A 21,156-nucleotide genomic window follows, 5' to 3' on the forward strand; every position below is an offset into this window, starting at 1 on the left:
TAGGTTGTCTTTTTACTCTTTTGGTGAAGTCTTCTGATGAGCATAAGTGTTTACTTTTTAGGAGCTCCCAGTTACCTAGTTTCTCTTTTGGTGTTTGTGCATTGTTAGTTATAGTTTTTATTCTGTTTATGCCATGTATTAGGGCTCCTAGTGTTATCACTATGTTTTCTTCTGTGATCTTAATCATTTTAGATTTTATATTTAGGTCTTTGATCCATTTTGAGTTAGTTTTTGTGCATGGTATGAAGTATGCATCTTGTTTCAGTTTTTTGCAGTTGGATATCCAGTTATGCCAGCACCATTTGTTAAACAGACTGTCTTTTCCCTGGTTAATGAACTTTGGGCCTTTGTCACATATCAGTTGACCATGGGTAGATGAATTTACGTCGAGATTCTCCATTCTGTTCCATTGGTCTATGTATCTGTTGTTGTACCAGTACCAGGCTGTCTCAGCTACCGTGGCAGTATAGTAGGTTCTAAAATCAGGTAGTGTGAGGCCTCCCACTTTGTTTTTATTCTTGAGTAATGCGTTACTTATCTGGTGCCTCTTCTTTTTCTGTATGAAGTTGATGATGTGTTTCTCTATCTCATTAAAAAATGCCATTGGAATTTGGATCGGGGTTGCATTGTATCTGTAGATCGCTTTGGTTAGAAAATTGACATTTTCACAGTGTTGAGTCTTACTATCCATGAGCAATGTATGTGTTTCCACTTATGCAGGTCTCTTTTGGTTTCTTGCAGTAGTGTCTTGTAGTTTTCATTGTATAGGTGTCTTATGTCTCTGGTTAGATTTATTCCTAAGTATTTTATTTTGGGGGCTATTGTAAATGCTGTTGATTTGGTGATTTCCTCTTTGAAGTTCTCTTTGTTGGTGTAGAGGAATCCAACTGATTTTTGTATGTTTATCTTGTATCCTGATACTTTGCTAAAATCTTCTATTAGTTCCAGTAGTTTTACTGTGGATTCTTTGGGATTTTCTGCGTATAAGATCATATCATCTGCAAATAGAGATACTTTGACTTCTTCCTTACCAATTTGGATGCCCTTTATTTCTTTTTCTAGCCTAATTGCTCTTGGTAGGACCTCCAGCACAACGTTGAATAAGAGTGGTGATAAAGGGCATCCTTGTCTGGTTCCCATTCTCAAGGGGAATGCTTTCAAACTCTCTCCATTTAGGATAATGTTGGCTTTTGGCTTTGTATAAATGCCTGTTATTATGTTGAGGAATTTTCCTTATATTCTTATTTTGTTGAGAGTTTTTATCATGAATAGATGTTGGACTTTGTCAGAAACCTTTTGTGCATCAATTGATAAGATCATGTGGTTCTTGTCTTTTGTGTGATGGATTACATTGATTGTTCTTCTAATGTTGAACCGTCTCTGCACACCTGTTATGAGTCACACTTGGTCATGGTGAATTATTTTTTTGATGTGTTGTTGAAGCCTCTTGGCTCGAATTTTATTGAGGATTTTTGCGTCAATGTTCATGAGGGATATTGGTCTGTAATTTTCTTTTTTTGTGATATCTTTACTTGGTTTTGGTATCAGGGTAATGCTGGCTTCATAGAATGAGTTTGGGAGTATTCCATCCTTTTCTATGCTCTGAAATACCTTTAGTGGTAGTGGTGTTAATTCTTCTCGGAAAGTTTGGTAGAATTCTCCACTGAAACCGTCTGGGCCACGGCTTTGTTTTTGTTGGGAGTTTTTAAATTACCTTTTCAATCTCTTTTGTTATAGATTTATTTAGTGTTTCTACCTCTATTTGTGTTAGTTTAGGTAGGTAGTGAGTTTGTAGATATTTGTCCATTTCCTTTAGGTTTTCAAATTTGTTAGAGTACACGTTTTCATAGTATTCTGTTATGATTCTTTGAATTTCAGTTGGATCTGTTGTGATATCACCCATCTCATTTCTTATACAGTTTATTTACTTCCTCTCCTGTTTTTCTTTTGTCAGTTTGGTGAGTTTTTTAGTGATTTTGTTGATCTTTTCAAAGAACCAACTTTTGGTCTTTGAATTGTTCTTCTGTTCTCTATTTCATTTAATTCTGCTCTAATTCTTATTATTTCCTTTCTTCTGCCGCTTGAGGGCTTCTTTTGCTGCTCTCTTTCTACTTGTTCAAGTTGTAGGGTTAATGTTTTGATTTGGGCTCTTCTTTTTGGATGAGTGCATTTATTGCTACAAACTGACCTCTGAGCACTGCTTTTGCTGTGTCCCAAAGATTCTGGTAGGACGTGTTTTCATTCTCGTTTGATTCTGTGAATTTTTTCATTCCATCCTTAATTTCTTCTATAACCCTGTAGTTTTTGAGCAAGGTGTTGTTCAGTTTCCATGTGTTTGATTTTTTTTCTTGCTTTTCCTGTTATTGATTTCTATTTTCATGGCTTTATGGTCAGAAAAGATGCTTTGTAATATTTTGATGCTTTGAATTTTGTTGATGCTTGCTTTATGGCCTGATATGTGGTCTATTCTGGAGAATGTTCCATGCACTTTGGAAAAGAAAATATACTTGGCTGCTGTTGGGTGGAGTGTTCGGTATGTGCCCATGAGATCAAGTTGGTTGATTGTGACATTTAGATCTTCTGTGTCTTTATCGAGCTCTGTCTGGATGTTCTATCCTTCACTGCAAGTGGTATATTGAAGTCTGCTACTGTTATTGTGGAGCTGTCTATCTCTCTTTTCAATGCTGTTAGTTTGTTTTATGTATTTTGGACCCCTATCATTGAGTGCGTAAATATTTATTATAGTTATGTCCTCCTGGTGTTTTGACCCTTTGATCATTATATAGTGTCCTTCCTTATTCTCTGTGGTAGATTTTACTTTAAAGCCTATTTTGTCAGAGATTAATGTTGCCACTCCTGCTGTTTTTTGAATGCTGTTTGCTTGATATATTTTTTCCTATCCTTTGAGTTTTAGTTTGTTTGTGTCTTTAAGTCTAACATATGTCTCTTGTAGGCAGCATATAGACCGATCGTGTTTTTTATCCATTTTGCCACTCTCTGTCTCTTTATTGGTTCATTTAGTTCATTTACATCAGCATAATGATTGATAGGTAGAGTTTGGTGCTGTTATTTTGATGTCTGTTTTTGTATGTTGTTGACTGTTTCTTTGTTCTACTTAATTTTCTGTGCTGAGTCATTTTTCTTTATGTATTTTCTTTTCATCTTTTTCATTGTTGTTGATTTTGTATTTGCTGAGTCTTTATATTTTTCTTGTTTTTAATTTTGATGTGTAGGATTGTTAGGTTCCTTTGTGGTTATCATAATATTTACCCCTGTTTTTTCTAAGTTTAAACCAGTCTTTTATTTCTTTATATTGCCTTGACTTGCTCTCCATATGAAAAATCTGGCTACATTTTTTAGTCCCTTTTTTTGTTTTAATTTTTTCATCTTTTACATATTAACATCTCTGTTTCCCTGTTTTCAGTGTTTTAGCTTTCATTTATTTTTGTGATTTCCCTATCTGGGTTGATACCTGGTTGCTCTGTCCTGTATTCTAGTGTTGGGTTGTTATCTGATGTTATTGATTTTCTAACTGGAGGACTCCCTTTAGTATTTCTTGTAATTTTAGTTTGGTTTTTGCAAACTCTGTTAACTTCTTTTTATCTAGAAATGCCCTAATTTTGCCATCATTTTTGAGGCAGTTTTGGTGGATATATAATTCTTGGCTGGCAATTTTTTCTTCTTCAAGGCTTTGTATATATATCATCCCATTGCCTTCTTGCCTGCATGGTTTCTGCTGAGTAGTCCAAGCTTAGTCTTACTGACTCTCCTTTGTAAATGACTTTTTGTTTATCCCTAGCTGCCCTTAAAGTTTTCTCCTTATCTTTGGTTTTGGGAAGTTTGATTATGTCTTGGTGACTTCCTTTTGGGATCTACCTTATGTGGGGTTCGATGAGCATCTTGGATAGATATCTTCTCATCTTTCATGATATCAGGAAATTTTTCTGCCATGAAATCTTCAACAGTTCTCTCAGTATTTTCTGTCGTCCCCACTCCCCCTTTCTGGTACTCCAGTATCTTGTAAGCTCTTCCTCTTGATAGAGTCCCACTTAATTCTTAGAGTTTCTTCATTTTTTAAAATTCTTTTATCTAATTTTTCCTCAAATAAGTTGATGTCAAGTGCTTTATATTCAGTCTCACTAATTCTGACTTCTCTTGTCTCAATTCTGCTCCTTTGACTTTCTGTTGAGGTGTCTAATTCTGAAATTTTATTGTTAGTTTTCTGGATTTCTGATTGCTTTCTGTGTGGATTCTTGCAACCTGTTAAATTTGTCATTATGCTCTTCAGTAACCTTCTTAAGATCCTCTATTGCTTGTCTCTGTGTTCCTTAGCTTGTTCTGCATTTTCCCTGATCTCTTGAAGAGTTCTGTATGTTAATCTTTTGTATTCTACCTCCCATAATTCCAAGAAATTCTCTTCCTGCTTAAAATTTCTTGATTCTTTAGTTTGGGAGCTTGCTGAGCCATCATGGTCTGCCCCCTTATGTAATTCGATAATGACTGTTGTCTCTGAGCTATCAATAAGTCATTATATTTATTTTATGTTTGCTTACTGTGTTGTAACTTCTTGTTTTGTTTTGATATGCCCAAATAGGCTGCTTTGGGAGCTAGTTTGATTATTGGCACCTTTGAAGTTCTAATGTACTGTTACCAGGTGGTTAAAGCTGTTATTAGATACATGACCCCAGGAGTCTGTTTACTTTTCTTGAATGAATTCAGCTCAGGTGTCCAGGTAGTTGATCCCCAAGTGTGTGGTGCGGGCTTTCACCTACAGTCCTAGACAGGCAGGGGTGACTGGTGTAGGCTCAGGTATCTCACTGCAGTAGAGAGTCACACACTGAGCAAGACGGGACTCCTGGCTGCCCCTGAGTGTCTGGGAGAAAAGCGTGTCCCTGTTTCCTAGAGTGCATAGGTGGGTGGGTTTTCCAGCCATACTATGAGCACCCAATGCTGTTGGCTGTAAGTACTGGGGATGCACCACTTATTCTTGGACCCCTGTCACAGGTGGCTAGATGGTGTGGGTGGAGCCACCAGTCCTCAGGCCCCTGATGTGGGTAGATGAGGATCCTGCATAATGGGCAGAGCAATGTCAAATGTCATGAACCTGCCACTTCACCATATAGCTGAAACATTTGAAGTTAAACTTCAGGTATATACCCTGTTGTACTTTGGTAATGAGGGCGTACGTTGTTGAATTGGGCCCACACAAGTCTGTGCAGGGGTGAAAGACATTCACAGTCCATGGACCCTTTATGCCTGTGCCTAGGCAAAGAGCTGTGCCTACCCTGGATTTCTTGGCTTAGAGGAGCTGGCAGATTATTTATTCCCTGTTTGTTAATTTGTTCCCTCTCCAAGGCCGGGAGAACGGCTCAGGGTGCGAGACGGGTCCTACTTCCGGCTCAGGGGACTCGGCCATGGCTGAAGCCGGCCCACGACCCGGTGCAGAGCGGGGAGTGGGGAGGTAAATGGGGGAAAGGTTTTTCTCAAATGAAATGTTTTTTGATCCGTGCAGTACGCCAGACACAAGTACTTATCTTTTGCTGATTGAGCACTGTTTTTCACTGGTTCTGGATGCCTGAGTGGACTGTCTGCCGCTGGGTCTCTCCCGATGTGGCAAACAACTCCTGAGCGCCATTGCTTGCCTCACCATGCGCACGAGCCAGTCTGGCCTGAAGGGTACCAGCTCTCACCGGGTCAGGTCTGGCAACTCCTCGCTGCTTTCGGACCATCTCTCCCTCCCCCTACCACTCAATCCGAGTCCTCAACTTTGCCTTTGATGTTCAGGGCTCCTAGATTGTCACATATAATTGATACACTTGTTTTTTTGGGTCTTTGTTGTAAGAGGGACCACAGGAAGCATCTGACTACTCTGCCATCTTGGCCCCGGCTCTCTTGAATGTATGTATTTTTTTGCCATCTATTAACATAGAGTAAAATTCACGGAGCATAGATGTCTGGTTTGATGAGCTTTGACAATTGTATATACCCCTATAACTACCACCCAAACAAGATACATGTGCATTGACTTTTTACAGAAACCCTAGTGGTGTAGTGGTTAAGAGCTCTGCTGCTAACCAAAAGGTCAGCAGTTCAAATCCACCGGGCGCTCCTAGGAAACTCTATGGGGCAGTTCTGCTCTGTCCTGTAGGGTTGCTATGAGGTGGAATCAACTTGATGGCAACAGATTTGGTTTTTTTTTTTTTTTTTTTAAGCAAAATGTCGGCAGTTCGAGTCCACCAGCCACTACTTGGAAACCCTGTGGGGCAGTTCTGTTCTGTAATGTAGGGTCAGTATGAGTCAGAATTGACTTGATGACTCCAGGCTTATTATATTGCTTCTAAAAGTTGTGCTGTTTACATTTTTTAGTGTCTCTTTAATTTCTTAAAATCTGCTCATTTTATATTCTGCTTCTGACATTTCCAGTAGCTATGAATTTTGTTGATCTAATTCTATAATTTGTTGTTTTGCAATCTCATAGTGACTTGTTTTTTTGTGTTTTTACTAAAATTTGAGTATTAGCTCTTGAAAGTGTTTCTGGGAAACTCTGAAGCCCATGTAAAGGTGCATTCTTCCAATGCCTGGGTGCATTACCAACACAGGATTACTTTAAGTTTATTGGCTTGCAGTTTTTTAGAGCATATGGGTAGCGGGACAGCAATGTGTTTGAGAACCTGCTTGTGGTTGTCAATTCTCTGATATAATTTTTCCCTCTTTCATCTATCACTGAAGTCCAGAGTGGCAAATTTCTTCCTTTTTTTTCCCCATAGGTTTTAAAATAGTTAACCCTTACACTGAGGATCACAGCTTTATATAAAGGGGTATCCTGTTAGATTTTGGGCAGCTGTTAAAATGGAAGGGCAAGGCCACTAGGAGTTGGCACATGTCCCCAGAGTAGATGCATCTTGAGTACTTGCTTTCCTCTTTGGATTCCTGCTTCTTTGAGTCTCTGAGGATTCCTTAATTTCTTGTAAGCTCAATGATGCATTTAAAAAATTGTTTTTATGCATAATTTTTGGTCACCTGTACCATTGGGAATGGAAGGCACACCCATTTAAAAAATGTAGTATTTCAAATATATGGAAAGGCACATAGAATAATATAAATCATATTTATGTACCCATCTCCTATATTAACAAGTTTCTATAGCTATTTTGGTTATAATCTTTTTAAAAAATATTATATCATAGATGTAATTGAAGCCACTTTGAGTCCCTTTTAGATACCATGCTCCAGCTTCTGATTTTTCCTCCACAATTTAAAGTTGTTTATACTTTCCTTCCATGTGTTTACACTTCTCCCAAAAAGCAATATAGCTTTAAATAATATATGGTATTGAGTTATTAGGGTCCCTGGGTGGCGTAAGTGGTTTGCACGTGACCACTTAAAGGTTGGCAGTTTGAACCCACCCAGTAGTGCCATGGAAGAAAGCCTGGTGATCTGCTTCCATAGAGATTACAGCCAAAAAAACTATGGGCCAGTTCTATTCTGTAATACATGGGGTTGCCGTGAGTCAGAATGGACTCGATGGCAATGGGGAAAAAAATTGAGTTTTAAGATTTTACATAAATGATATCTTGTACATGACTTTCTGTCATTTGTGTTTTCATTCAGGACCATTTTCATGGCTTATCCACATTGATAAATATAACTCTAGTTCAATCATCTAACTCCTTTATGAATTGTGGCTATACTACGGTATGTTCCTTATTGGTGGGAATTCAAATTGCTACTTTTTCAATTTTTTTTTTGCTATTACAGTGTTGTAGGAACATTTTTGTGCCGTTCCTATGTATGTGGGAGAGGATTTCTAAGGAATAAATGCCTACAAGTGGACTTGTGCTTAACTTGTTGTTTAGCACCATCAACTTTTTCTAGACAATTCTAAATTCCAAGTGAACGTTGCATTTTATATTACTGTCAGCAGTTTATGAGTCCACATTACCTAAAACTTCCCAAGCACTCGTTAGTGTACTTTGTTTTTGTCTAGCTCATCAGTCAGAAATGATAGTTCATTTTCTTCATTTGCATGTCCTTTGTTACTAGTGAGGTTAAATATGTTCCCATATTTACTAGCTGTTGTTATTTTCTAGTCTGTGATTGTCTAGCCAGTTGTTCATTGCCCATTTTTTTATTGCATTGTGTTTTAGTCTAGATTGGGTTTCAATTTGATTTGGGTTTAGTCTAGATCCTTACTTTTGTATCTTTAGGTTCTGGCATGCTGCTTGGCATATAGTCAATCCTGAGTAGATATTTTTCAAATGAACAGGAATCTCAAATAACAGTGTCATTAAAAAGGGACGTTTATTTCTCACATTAAGTATGGTGATCCCAGAGATGGTCTAGTGTGCCTAGAATATCAGGGGCCCAGGCTTCTTCTGTTTTTCTGTTTGACTATTCTTAGCAGGTGGCTTCTATCTTCTAGTTCTTATGGTCCAAGATGTTTGGTAATGACATGTCTATTTCAGGGAACCTGAAGGAAGAAGATACAAGGATCCCCCTCCCCCGCAAGTACGTTTCCAGCTGAATCAGTTCCCTCTAGGAAGTCCCATCCAAAACTTTGCTTACATCTCATTGGTCAGAACTTAATCCCATCACTGCTGTTAGCTGGAAAGAGGACTGGGAAATTTCATTTAGCTGGGCACATTGCTGCCTGAATAAAAGTAGTGTTCTATTACTAAGGAAGAAGGGAAGAGTGAATGTTGAGGAGGTCACTACAAGTCTCTGCTCTGAGTTGTCTCTAACTCTTTTGTGAGAGTTTTTACATTCTGAATATTAATCCTTTCTTAATTATATGCAGTGCAGTTAAATTGTCTTCTAATCTGTGGTCAGTCATTAGTTTTGTTGTGGTGCCTTTTAATATTTAGAAGGATATCAATTTTAACATGGTCAAATTTTTTAATTTTTAAAAATGTTTATGCCCTTTATTTCTTAAGAAACCCTTCCCTACTCTGCCGTCTTATTCTCCTATGTTTTCTTGTTAATTTTTAAAAATAGTTTTGAAGTTTTGCTTTTAGTTTTTAAATCTTAAATTCACCCATAGTTTATTATGGGGTATGAGATCAGTAAAGATCTACAATTTTATGTTTTTCCTTATAAATAACCAGTTTTTCCAGCTCCATTTATTGTATAGTCAATACTTTCCTCACTGATCTGTCATACATTGTGGGTCTGTTTCGGGGAATTCTCTCACCTTCATTGTTTGTTTTTTTCCAGCTCTAATAATATATATGTATGTGTGTGTGTGTGTGTGTGTGTGTGTGCGCGCGTGTGCATATAAACACACACATATGTATATCATAAGTGCTCATATCTGGTAAGATAAAACCCCCTTGTTATTTTTCAAAATTAATCTACTTCTTCTTGGCCTTTATTTTTACATGTTGTTAGGATTGCCTTTCACATTTTGAGATAACTCCTACTGGGATTTTAATTGGGATTGTATTAGTATAGATTAATTTTGGGAGACCTGCATATATGTTTTTCAGTGCAATTCTCATATCATTACGGGATGGATTCATTAGCGTCATTTTACAGATGAGGACCCTCGAGTGCAGAGAGGAATCCTTGCCTAAGATTTTCCAACTGGTATTCTGCAGAAATGGAATTAGAAACCAGATCTTTCTGATTCTAGTATCCTGTTTTTGTAGTTAAATGGGGGCTGGAAGCTTGTATAAAGGGATTTTTGAGATAGGGTAGACCTTGTTTTAAGTAGAAAAAACGGAGTCACTGCTAAGGACAACCTTAAGATAGAGAAGAGATGAGGAAGGAAAGTAATCTATGTGGGAAGGAGGAGGACATAGATTTAAGAGAAGGTTGTAGGGGAGGAAATATTCTGCAAGAAATTGGAGAAGGTAATAGAAGGGGAAGATTGGGATTGTCTTAGTCATCTAGTGCTGCTATAACAGAAATACAACAAGTGGATGGCTTTAACAAAGAGAAATTTATAACAGTTTGGGAGGCTAGAAGTACGAATTGAGTATGTCAGCTCCAGGGAAAAGCTTTCTCTTTCTCTCAGTTCTGCGGGAAAGTCCTTATCATCAACCTTCCCCTGGTCTAGGAGCTTCTCAGTGCAGGGATGCCCGGGTCCAAAGGACATGCTCTGCTCCAGACTCTTCTTTCTTGATGGTATGATGTCCCTCTGCTCTCTGCGTGATTTTTTTATATCTCAGAAGAGATTGACTCAAGATATAGTCTAATCTTGTAGATTGAGTCCTACCTCGTTAACATAACTGCCTCTAATCTGCCTCATTAACATCATCCAAAAAAAAAAAAAAAACCCGTTACTGTCGAGGCAGTTCTGACTCATAGTGACCCGACAGGACAGAGTAGAACTGCCTCATAGGGTTTCCAAGGAGCGGCTGGTGGATTCAAACTGAGGACCTTTTGGTCAGCAGCCTGCGCTCTTAATCATTATGCCACCAGGGCTCCCATTAACATCATAGAAGTTAGAATTTACAACATATAGAATAATCACATCAGATGACAAAATGATGGACAACCACACAATACTGGGAATCATGGCCTAGCCACGTTGACACACATTTTTGGGGGACACAATTCAATCTGTGACATTCCACCCTTTGGTCCACCAAAATTCATATCCTTGCCACAAGTAAAACAGTTTCACTCCATCGTATCATCCCAAAAGTCTTAAATCAATTCCAAGTCCAAATTCCATCCTGGGACAAAATTCCTCTTCATTTGTGAAATCTAGAATACAAGTTATCTGCTTCCAAAGTACAATGATGGAATAGGCACAAGCTACACATTTCCATTACAAATGGGAGAAATTGGAGGGAAAGAAGAGATAACAGGCACCAAGCAAGTCAACAGAACACATTACATTAGCTCTCAAGGCTTGAAAATAATCCTCTGTTCTCTAAGACCATTTAGGCAATGGCCATGTCCTCCAGACTCTGTGTGTTGGCCATATGTTCTGTACTCTGGGTGGAGGCCCCTTGGCCCTGGGCTTCAGCTCTGCCTTCCAAGCCCTCTGGGATGGCAACTCTGCTCCCTTGGCTTTGGGCAGCCCCATTCTCCTAGTCCATCTGAATGTCGACCCCACCCCCTCGGCCTTGGCAGGCCCTGTTCTTCTGCCCCTTGGGCAGGGCAGCCTCCCCCCTCAACTTTGGGCAGCAGATCTGGTCCCATCTTGCTGGAACTCATGAACAGCAGCTCCACAGTCTGGAAGCGAGTTGGTGAAGATCTGAGTCTCTGAAACCTAGGAAGCCTTGGCCCCATCCTTTGAGACCCAGCAGGCTGTGGTTCCATCCTTTGAGACCCCGGAGGTTATGACCATACCCTTTGAGACGGAGGCAACTCTGCCTGCTGTATTCCTTGTCTCTTCGGCTTCTGTTTCCTAGTTACTTGGCCTCTCAGCCCCTCGAGCCTCTTGGGCCAGCCAGGTATCTGACCTGCTTGACAAGTGTTAGAAACCTTTTTAGCTCTGCTGATAAGAGCTGGAGGTACCCAACTCTGCCAGTAAACCTCAGCTGGAAGGCTCTCAGCTCTCTTGCTTCATAGGTCAGTGAGTCTGGCTCCACCGATAAGTGCCTGGAGGCACTCCACTCCGCCAGGAAACCTCTTGCCGAAAGGCACTCAGCTCTCTCCCTCCATGAGTTGGCTCCTGCGTGGTCCTGCACTGGTCTTGTGGTTCTGCTGCTGCTTCTGGTCGTCTGTGCCATCTCTTCATGTTACAGCTCTCCCCAGTTTCCTTCTGAAACCCCACCAGAATTGTCTTTGACGTCTGTAATTCCACAAACAGTCTCTTTGAGGCAATCTAGGCCTTTACTATCAGGCACTTTAAAACTCTTCCAGCCTTTACCCATTACTCAGTTCCACAACTGCTTCCACATTGTAGGTATCTGTTAGAGTAGCATCCCACCCCGGTAGCAAATTCTGTCTTAGTTATCTAGTGCTTCTATAACAGAAATACCACAAGTGGATGGCTTTAACAAAGAGAAATTTATTCTCTCACAGTTTGGGAGGCTAGAAGTATGAATTCAGTGCATCAGCTCCAGGAGAAGGCTTTCTGTCTCTGTTGGTTCTGCGAGAAGGGCCTTGTTATCAATCTTCCCTGAGCTTCTCAGTGCAGGGACCCTGGGTCCAAAGGACACGCTTCACTCCTGACTCTTCTTTCTTGATGGTAGGACGTTCCTCTCCTCTTTGCTCCATTCTCTTTTATATCTCAAAAGCGATTGACTCAAGATACAACCTAATCCTATAGATTGAGTCTACCTCATTAACATAACTGCCTCTAATCCTGGCTTATTAACATCATAGAGGTTATGATTTACAACACATAGGGTAATCACATCAGATTACAAAATGGTGGACAACCACACAATACCGGGAATCATGGCCTGGCCAAGTTGGTACACAGTTTTGGGGGACACAACTCAATCCATAACAGGGATGAAGAGAGATTTTGAAAAGATAAATACATAAAGGAGCTCACCAAATTGGAAGGGTTTTACTTGGGGAAAGTAAAAAGAAGATCATTTTCTGAGAGAAGGGAGTGTTGTTGTTAGTTGCCATCAAGTCTGCTCTGACTCATGGCGACCTTATGTATAACAGAATGAAACATTTCTGGGTCCTATGACATCTTCTTGATGGTTGGTATGTTTGACTCTATGGTTGTGACTATTGTGTCAATCTATTTCATTAAGGTTTTTCCTTGTTTTTGCTGACCCTCTACTTTACCCAACATGATGTCCTTTTCTAGTAAATGGTTTTTCCTGATGCTGTGTCCCAAGTAAGTGAGCAGAAGTCTCGCCATCCTCACTTCTAAGAAGTATCCTGGTTTTATTTTTCTTAAGACAGATTTGTTTGTTCATGGATATTCAATATTCTTCACCAACACAATTCAAATTCATCAATTCTTCTATCTTCCTTTTTCATTGTCCAGTTTTCTCACAAATTGATGCGATTGCAAAGATGAGGGCCTGGGTCAGGCATACCTTAGTCATTGTGATGGTTAAGATTGTGTGTCAACTTGGTTGGGCCGTGATTCTCAGTATTTTGGCACATGTATAATGTTGTGATCACTTCCCTTTTGAAATTTGATATGTGATCACCCCATGATGGAATCTGCTGTGAGTCAATACCGGCAGGGGCGGGGCCTGTGGCAGCTCACTGCCCCCCTGAGCCTTAATCTCTCCGCCCTTGCTGCCTGGGTCTTTCTGCTCTCCTTGCCGGAACTTTTGCTTGTTCTGGATCCTGCAACTGGCTCCTGTTCATCTAACCTCTGGTTCTTGGGACTTGAGCCGGCAATTTACCTGCGGTCTTGCCTGCCCATCTTGGAATTTGTCAGTCTTCACAGCCTTTGAGCAACAGCCCTGCTCTTTGGCCTGCTGATCTTGGGTTTGCCGGCCCCTGTGGCTGTATGAATCAGGAGAAGTCTCTTTCCTGACCCATGGACTTGAGTTGTTATAGCCTTTACAACCACGTGAGCCATTTCCTTGGTATAAAATCTATATATATTTATACACTTTACTGGTTTTGCTTCTCTAGAGAACCCAGTCTAAGACAGTTGTCAAAGTGACATCTTTGCGTTTGTGTTTAAAGAGGTCTTTTGCTGCAGATTTGCCCAATGCAATACGTCATTTGCTTTCTTGACTGCTACTTCCATGGACATTTATTGTTGATCCAAGTAGAATGAAATCGTTGACAACTTCAGTTTTTCTCCATTTATCATGATGTCTCTTGGTCCAGTTGTGAGGATTTTTATTTTCTTCACATTCAGGCATAATCCATACTGAAGGTTGTAGTCTTTCACCTTCGTCAGTAAATGCTTCAAGTCATCTTCACTTTTGGCAGGCAAGGTTGTGTCTGCATATTGCATGCTTTTGTTGAGTCTTTTGCAGTCCTAATGCTGCGTTCTTCATACAGTGCAGCTTCACAAATTATTTGTTCAGTTTACAGATTGAATAAATAAGATGAAAGGATACAACCCTGTTGTTACACACCTTTTTGTATCTCCTCATTCTGTTTGAACAACTGCATCTTGATCCATGTACAGGCTCAGTATGAGTACAATCAAGTGTTCTGGAATTACCATTCTTCATAATGTTTTCCATAATTTGTTATGATGCACACAGTTGAATGCGTTTGCGCAGTTGATAAAGCACAGGTAAACATCTTATTGGTATTCTCCACTTTCCAAATTTTTTTTGATATACATGAGTAAGCGCTTCTGGCATTGCATCTGTTTGTTGAAGTGCCTCAATTGGAATTTCTTCAATTCTTGGAGTCTGTTACTTATCATTGTCTTCAGTGCAGCTTGAATTTCTTCTTTCAGTACTAGCAGTTTTTGATCATGTGCTACCTCCTGAATTGGTTGAACATCAACCAGTTCTTATTGGTATAACCAAAACCAAACCAAACCAAACCTGTTGGCCATTGAGTTGATTCCGACTGATAGAGACCCTGTAGGACAGAGTAGAACTGCCCTATAGGGTTTCCAAGGAGCAGCTGGTGGATTCAAACTGCTGACCTTCTGGTTAGCAGCTGAGCTCTTAACCACTGTGCCACCAGTGTCCCCTTATTGGTACAGTGACTGTGTATTCCTTGCATTTTCTTTTGATGCTTCCTACGTCATTCAGTTTTTTGCCCATAGAATTCTTTAGTAATGCAATTCAGGGCTTGAATTTTCTGTTCAAATCTTTTAGTTTGAGAAATGCTGATCATAATAGATATTAAAATGAGATGAGAGACTTGAGAGGAAAAGAAATTTGAAAGAACAACTTTGGAGTATATGCTGGGGAAACATATGGGATTAATTAGATTAGTGACTCAAGTTTGTTTAGCTAGAAAGGTTCAGTACTTGGAATTTATAATGCTCTTTGTAGGATATTAGCGAGCCCTGGTAGCGCAGTGGTTAAGCGCTTGGCTGCTAACTGAAAGGTCGATGGTTTGAATGCACCAGCTGCACCACAGGAGAAAGATGTGGCAGTCTGCTTCCATAAAGATTTATAGCCTTGGAAACCCTATGAGGCAGTTCTGCTCTGTCCTGCAGGGTCACTATGAGTCAGAATCGACTCAGTGGTAGTGTGTTTGGTTTGCATTTTTTGTTTGTAGGATATTATGAAATATTGGTATGGTGAATTTAAAGTAACAAAGTATCATTTTATGCAAGTGGATTTAAATTTAGATATGAGCAGTAGTAAGCTCCGATCATTTAGCAAAAAAGTTATGGGAGGTGGGAGATTGAAAATTGAGCAAATTCTTGTCATTAACTTAAAATTTTCAGTGAACGAGTCAAAGCTATCATTATTTATTTTTTCGAGTGCTCTGTCATTTTCTAATTGAAACACTATACCATGCTGTGTCTCTATGAGAGGGACTAGAGTTAAGAAATTCCTTAATATGAGCTCTGTTATTACTTCAAAACAAGTTTTCTTTTCTACTTTTGTAGCTTATTTCCGATCTGTAAGTAATTCCTGATTTTCAGTCTGACTTTGATGTCCTCGCTTTTGTGTTTTTCATAATCCTGTAAATAATGATGTTTATAATAAGCTAGGAGTATTTTAAGATTTCTCTACTAGATACCTGAGAGATATTAGTCAAGCAGATAAGAATAAGAAAATTTTTGTATAACGAAAATCTACCCAACAGTGTATCCCCAACAGTAATACAGAAGGAGGTTCAAAGCATGGGCTTTGATGTCACACAGACTGGCTATGCTACTTATTAACTTTGTGTGCTTGGGCATGTGACAATATCTGAAACTCACTTTCTCTCTATGTAAAAGAAGGGAAATAATTCCTATAAGATTGTTACTTAAATGAGATTATGTATTTTGCACTCTGCTTGACAAATAAGTGGGTAGGCACCGGTGTAACAGCAGTAATAAAAATAATTATAGCTACTTAGGAAAAGAAAGTGTCTAAAGATCTTTCTGGATTTGATAATTGGAATTCCTGACTTTCTTGAGAATCGGTTTAGTAACATGTTGGGGAAGAAATTAGAATACAATCAGGGGAGGTAGAAATTATAGACTATCATAATTATTTTATGGTTATTTAATTAATATCTGTCCTTTCTAATAGACTCAGAATTCCATAAAGGGATGGACTGTTTTCCTTACTTTTGTATCTTTAGATTCTGGCATGCTGTTTGGTATATACTTAGTCAATCCTAAGTAAATATTTTTTAAATGAATGGAAATTATTTAGATACTTTGGCGATTTCTCTCTCTCTCTCTCTGCTGCCTCTTTCTCTCTATGTCTCTGTCTCTCACGTACAGCCACATACCCATTTATGTATACAGGTATTCCCCGACTTATGATGTATTCAAGTTACAGTGAACTGCAGTTATGATTGTCATTTTCTGGGTACATCTTATCATTAGTAATAAATACTACATACAGTGTTGCAGTGTGTAATTTGCTGTTACCATTCTCATGCTGGCCCCCAAAGACAAGTAAAGATTGGATTTACACATACTGATAATTGAAAACTAATATTATTATGTCATCCCATTCATCAGTACATAATCTCCAGAGTTCCACCTTTGGATGTACCTAGGTCTGAGCCACTGGTAAGTGTTCTCCAGAAGTTTTTGTAAATTGAAGGGGGTTGGGCTGGGCTAGTGGGACCAAGGAACACCAGAATATTGAGCTAGGAATTTGTGAGATCCAGGTCTTTGGCTGGTGTGACTCCTTAGAAACATATCAGTGCTTTTATTTTCCTGAAGATACCTGGGCTTGGTCACCTGCTTTGTCCTTTACTACCATCACTGCACTCTACTACTGCCTCCTGTTGTTTCCGACTCTTCTGATTCATTTGATTCCATCTCTGAAATGAGCCCTTGAAAAGATTTTACTATTAGTGATGAGAAAACATAAATAAGGAATACAAAAAGGCAACTTTATTATTTCTTTATTGAAGCTGTAAAACACCTGAATATCTATATTGGGTCCTAAGAGGAAAACTTTTAGGGGAGATTTGCTTCCTTTCTAGCCCCAAGCCTTAAGAATGATGAGTCGTAAATAAATTGAGCCATGTACATCTAGTTTCTGTTAAAAGTTAGGGCCCTGGCATTGTATTAAAACCAAACTCATTGCCTTCAAGTCGATTCTGACTCATTGTGACCCTATAGGACAGAGTAGAACTGCCCCATAGAGTTTCGGAGGAGTGTCTGGTGGATTCGAACTGGTGACCTTTTGGTTAGTACCCGAGCTCTTAACCACTGTGCCATCGGGGCTCCGAGTCATATTACCTGGGTTTAATTCTAGATCTGCTACTTACTAGTCATGTGACCTTGGGCAAATTACATAATCTCTCTGTGCCTCGGTTTCCTCATCTGTAAAATGGGGATAATAATAGTATCTACCTCACAGAGTTGTTGTTAGGGTTAATGAAATTACACACACACACACACACACACACACAAACACACACATCCTTGCAATGCTAAATACTCAATAAATGCCAGCTAGTATCATTAATTCCTTGGGTGGTACAAATGGTTAAGGTGCTTGTCTGCTAAAAAAGGTTAGAGATTTGAGCCCACCCCACTTAAACACTCCTTAGAAGAAAGATCTGTAGCGATCTACTTCTGAAAAACTCAGCCATTGAAATCTATGGAGCATAGTTCTTCTCTGACACACATAGGGTTGACATGAGTTTGAGTGGACTCGGTGTCAGATTGGTGATTATTATTAAAATGCCTCACCCTTTTGTTTGTGCTAGGCCCTAGGAATTTAGATATGAGTAAAATAAAGCCCCTGCTGTCAAAGAACTAATAAAGAAAAGGCAAGGGGAACAAATAAATAATACAGTCCATCATGAAAAATTGGATAATTGAGATACACGTGTAGTGTGAGGTGGGCTAGAGAAATGAGTTGTGCTGAGGCAGACTGGGGATAGATCAGGGAAGGTTTGACATAGGAGAGACTTCAGCAGATTTTTGAAGGATGAATTCTGATCTCTGAAGGGTGAAGGTGGGGATTCTATAGGTCACTACTTTCTGGGGAGCTTTGAGAGAAAAAAATACATATTTTTGGTTTCAGCCTGTGGAATCTTTGGGGGCTGGGCATCTGTGTCTTTTTTTTTTTTTTAAGTTTCCCAGGACTTTCTGATGCAGATAACGTGGTATTTTGAAACCACTGCTGTCGTTTTCTTAGGGATTTTAAAGTTAAAAAAGAAGGAATTTAAACATTTGGTCTTGGGAATCTAAAGTGAATACCATACTGCCATTTTATATACTGACTTGGTGATTTTATTGTTTGTGTGATAATCTTCTGCTAGGTGGTTAATATAAACTACCGTTTGATTAACCAAAAAACCAAACCATACCCATTGCCATTGAGTTGATTCCTACTCATAGCGACCCTATTGATTAAGTGTGTGTGGGTATCAGGGTGTCTTTGGTTCATTAGCCTTAGAAGCAATTTTGTTGTAGAATACCTAGCATTTTAATTTACATAATTTTGCATAAGTAGTGTTTTTCAAGGAAGATGAGAAGAAAGAATGTATCATTCAGAAATTGCCGGTATAATCCATGGTTGATTGGTGTTTATGGCAGTATAACGTGGTAGTAGTGCTTCATGATATGCCATGTATTCGGGGTAGAGCCAGTAGATATTAATGATGAAATACCTTGTGACATACAAAATCTGCTTGTTAGATAGAGAAATGGCTGGAGTAAAGAATTTGTAAACAGAAGGACAAAAATACTTACTTTTAGCATATAGTTAGCTGTTCACAGTATTTTGTTAGCAAAGTTTGTGTTTTTTTTTTAAAGAAAGAAACAAAATTCTGTAATGGAAATAGTTTCATTTTACCTAGCGAACTCTAGAGGGTGCTGTATCATTAGGGATAATAGTTTGAACTGACTAGCTAATTATAAGAATTTCCTCAGGTCAGAGCGTTGAAGTTAATTTCTCTTGAATGTACTTTACATCTTTTGTTACTATTTTCACTGAAATTAGAATGACTAATGTTGCATAAAGGTACCCTGTGGCACAATGGTTAAGGCTTGGCTGCTAACTGAAAGGTTGGTGGTTTGAACCCACCAGCTGCTGATGGGGAGAAAAGACCTGAAGATCTGCTCCTGTAAAGATTACAGCCTAGGAAATGCTGTGGGGCAGTTCTCCTGTGTCATATGGGGTCGCTATGAGTTGGAATGTCACACACAACAACAACAGTGTTGCATAATTGATATAATCAATGTTGGGCTAATAGTACTTGATTGCAAAATGTTTTTCATCTTCCAGATTCTATGAATACAGTTGAAATGATGATTTCCCACTGTTATATTTGTGAGAATAAACCCATTGCCATCGAGTCGATTCCTTTTCCACCACTTGCCTTTAGCCTCCCCTCCCAAATTGAGAATATCTGAAGTAAAATTGATGGAAGGTAGAAGCAGTTTTTTCCTCTTTTCAGATGGGTCTTAGTAGGTCAAAAGGTAACCAAACTGTTACGGGAATGTATATTTTAGGTAGATCTGGTTCGGAAAAGTATTATCTTTAGAAGAAAAATTGGTAGAACAAGTGGAGTTTTGTTCTGAACCAGTTTCTAAAGAGGGCAGAATTTAGAGGCTGTTTTTGTTGAGATAGAAGACTTTTCTGGCTCATTAAGTTATTCAGAGGAGTTCCGTAAATTCCAAACTTTAATTATTCCCTAATTATTCTTGGTTTAATGATGTCTTTAGAAAACTTGAGGTAGAATTATCTGATAATACTTATATCTTAAAGGATGGCTTTTAGAAATCAGTTCTTAATAACTTTTAGGTTCAGTGTCACCAGTGCTAAGAGTTCAGAAATTTTTTGAACTTGGTCAAGTTAGACTAAGAGGTATATTTTGGAGTAAAAGGCAATGCTAAGTCAGCTATATTTTACAAAATTACCAAAAATTTTAGATAAATATCTTTCTAAAATGCATACATTTTAAATGATTCTGTGACCATAACTTTGCCAGGAACCTCTTCATTTTTCCTGAAACCATATCTTAAATATTTATTATGAAGTTTTATACTACAGTTCCTGAAAAGTTTGAGCAGGAATTTGTTCTCCCACTCCCCCAAAAAGTGAAAGCATTTACTCTTGTTATGGGAAAAAGGATTGCTATTGTTTAAGCTTTCTCATTAAACAAGTATACTTTTTTTCTTTTTAAACTCTCAAGGCACCACCTTCTATGGTCAGTAATGAGCAGCGCCAGCATGCAGAGCACATATTCTTATCATTTAGGAAATCAAAATCACCATTTGCAGTTTGCAAGCATATTTTGGGTAAGTATTCACTTTAAAAATATTTTTGCATAATCAGATCTAGTTTTTCTGTCTTGAACATTGGATATTTCAGTTTCGTTTAAAAACAAATAGGTTTGTATGGTTATAATTTTCCGTTAATAATCATTCTACTGAAGTGTCTTTAAAGATATTCTATAAAGCAAGACAGAAAACTCTGTTTTTAATTTTTTTTTTTAAACAGATAGTGTTCAATGATTTGTGTTATTATTGACTAACATGAAGGTTGTTAATGGTGGGAAAAATTAATGTTTTTTCAGTTTTTCAAGTGTGATATTATTTATTACAGGGAATGTACAATAATATATCTTATCCCCGTTTTCTAAGTGTTAGCTTTAAAATTAAGATTGTTAAGCCTAACATGTAATATATTTTACTATGTTAGAGCAATTTAAAAAATTTAAACCACTTCAGTATTTATTGGTAATTTTAAGCCTTTTTGGAGGTTTCTACATTTTCTTTCTTTTAGTTTTTCCTCATAGTTTTTTTTTTTAACCATTTAATTTTTACTCAGCTTGCTTAGCAGATATTACTCAGTTCCAAATAGATTGTTACTGTATATCCTAAAAATAAAGCATTGATTTTTTGTTTTTATAAAATATGCTTTATGAGTCTCCTGTATCTGATATATGTACAGAAATGATATCTTTTAAAACAATCATAAGAATTATAATCTCTTATTCAAAGATGGCATTTGCTAATAAGGGTTATATAATGCTGCCATTTGCCTCTTAGATATTTTTCAGTAACAGAAAGAGAGATTTCACTGGTTATTGTTACTTTATAACCTGATCATTTTTGGCTGTTTTTGTAATTGGAACCATCTTTTATAAGCCATATTTAAGGCTCAAAAAGGCTATTTGAGTTTTCCATGATGACAGAATTGGTTAGTTGAGTATTAG

The 21,156-nt window shown here is 38.3% G+C and overlaps 1 protein-coding gene across 7 annotated transcripts in view; it reads left to right on the forward strand.

The window, feature by feature from the left end:
* The window catches only part of XPO4 (exportin 4), a 160,510-nt gene that overhangs the window by 16,907 nt on the left and 122,447 nt on the right, over window positions 1–21,156 (forward strand). For 5 of the 7 annotated variants that reach the window (XM_023742451.1, XM_023742452.1, XM_023742449.1 and 2 more), the window contains exon 2: window positions 20,131–20,236. In XM_023742451.1, the coding sequence (XP_023598219.1) occupies window positions 20,131–20,236 (106 nt within the window). Of the gene's footprint in view, window positions 1–19,257; window positions 20,237–21,156 lie in introns of those variants that run through there. The other 2 variants (XM_023742453.1, XM_023742454.1) reach the window with 2 other exon arrangements.

The sequence above is a fragment of the Trichechus manatus genome, unplaced genomic scaffold (genome assembly GCF_000243295.1).
Source record: "Trichechus manatus latirostris isolate Lorelei unplaced genomic scaffold, TriManLat1.0 scaffold00210, whole genome shotgun sequence".
Lineage (NCBI taxonomy): Eukaryota > Metazoa > Chordata > Mammalia > Sirenia > Trichechidae > Trichechus > Trichechus manatus.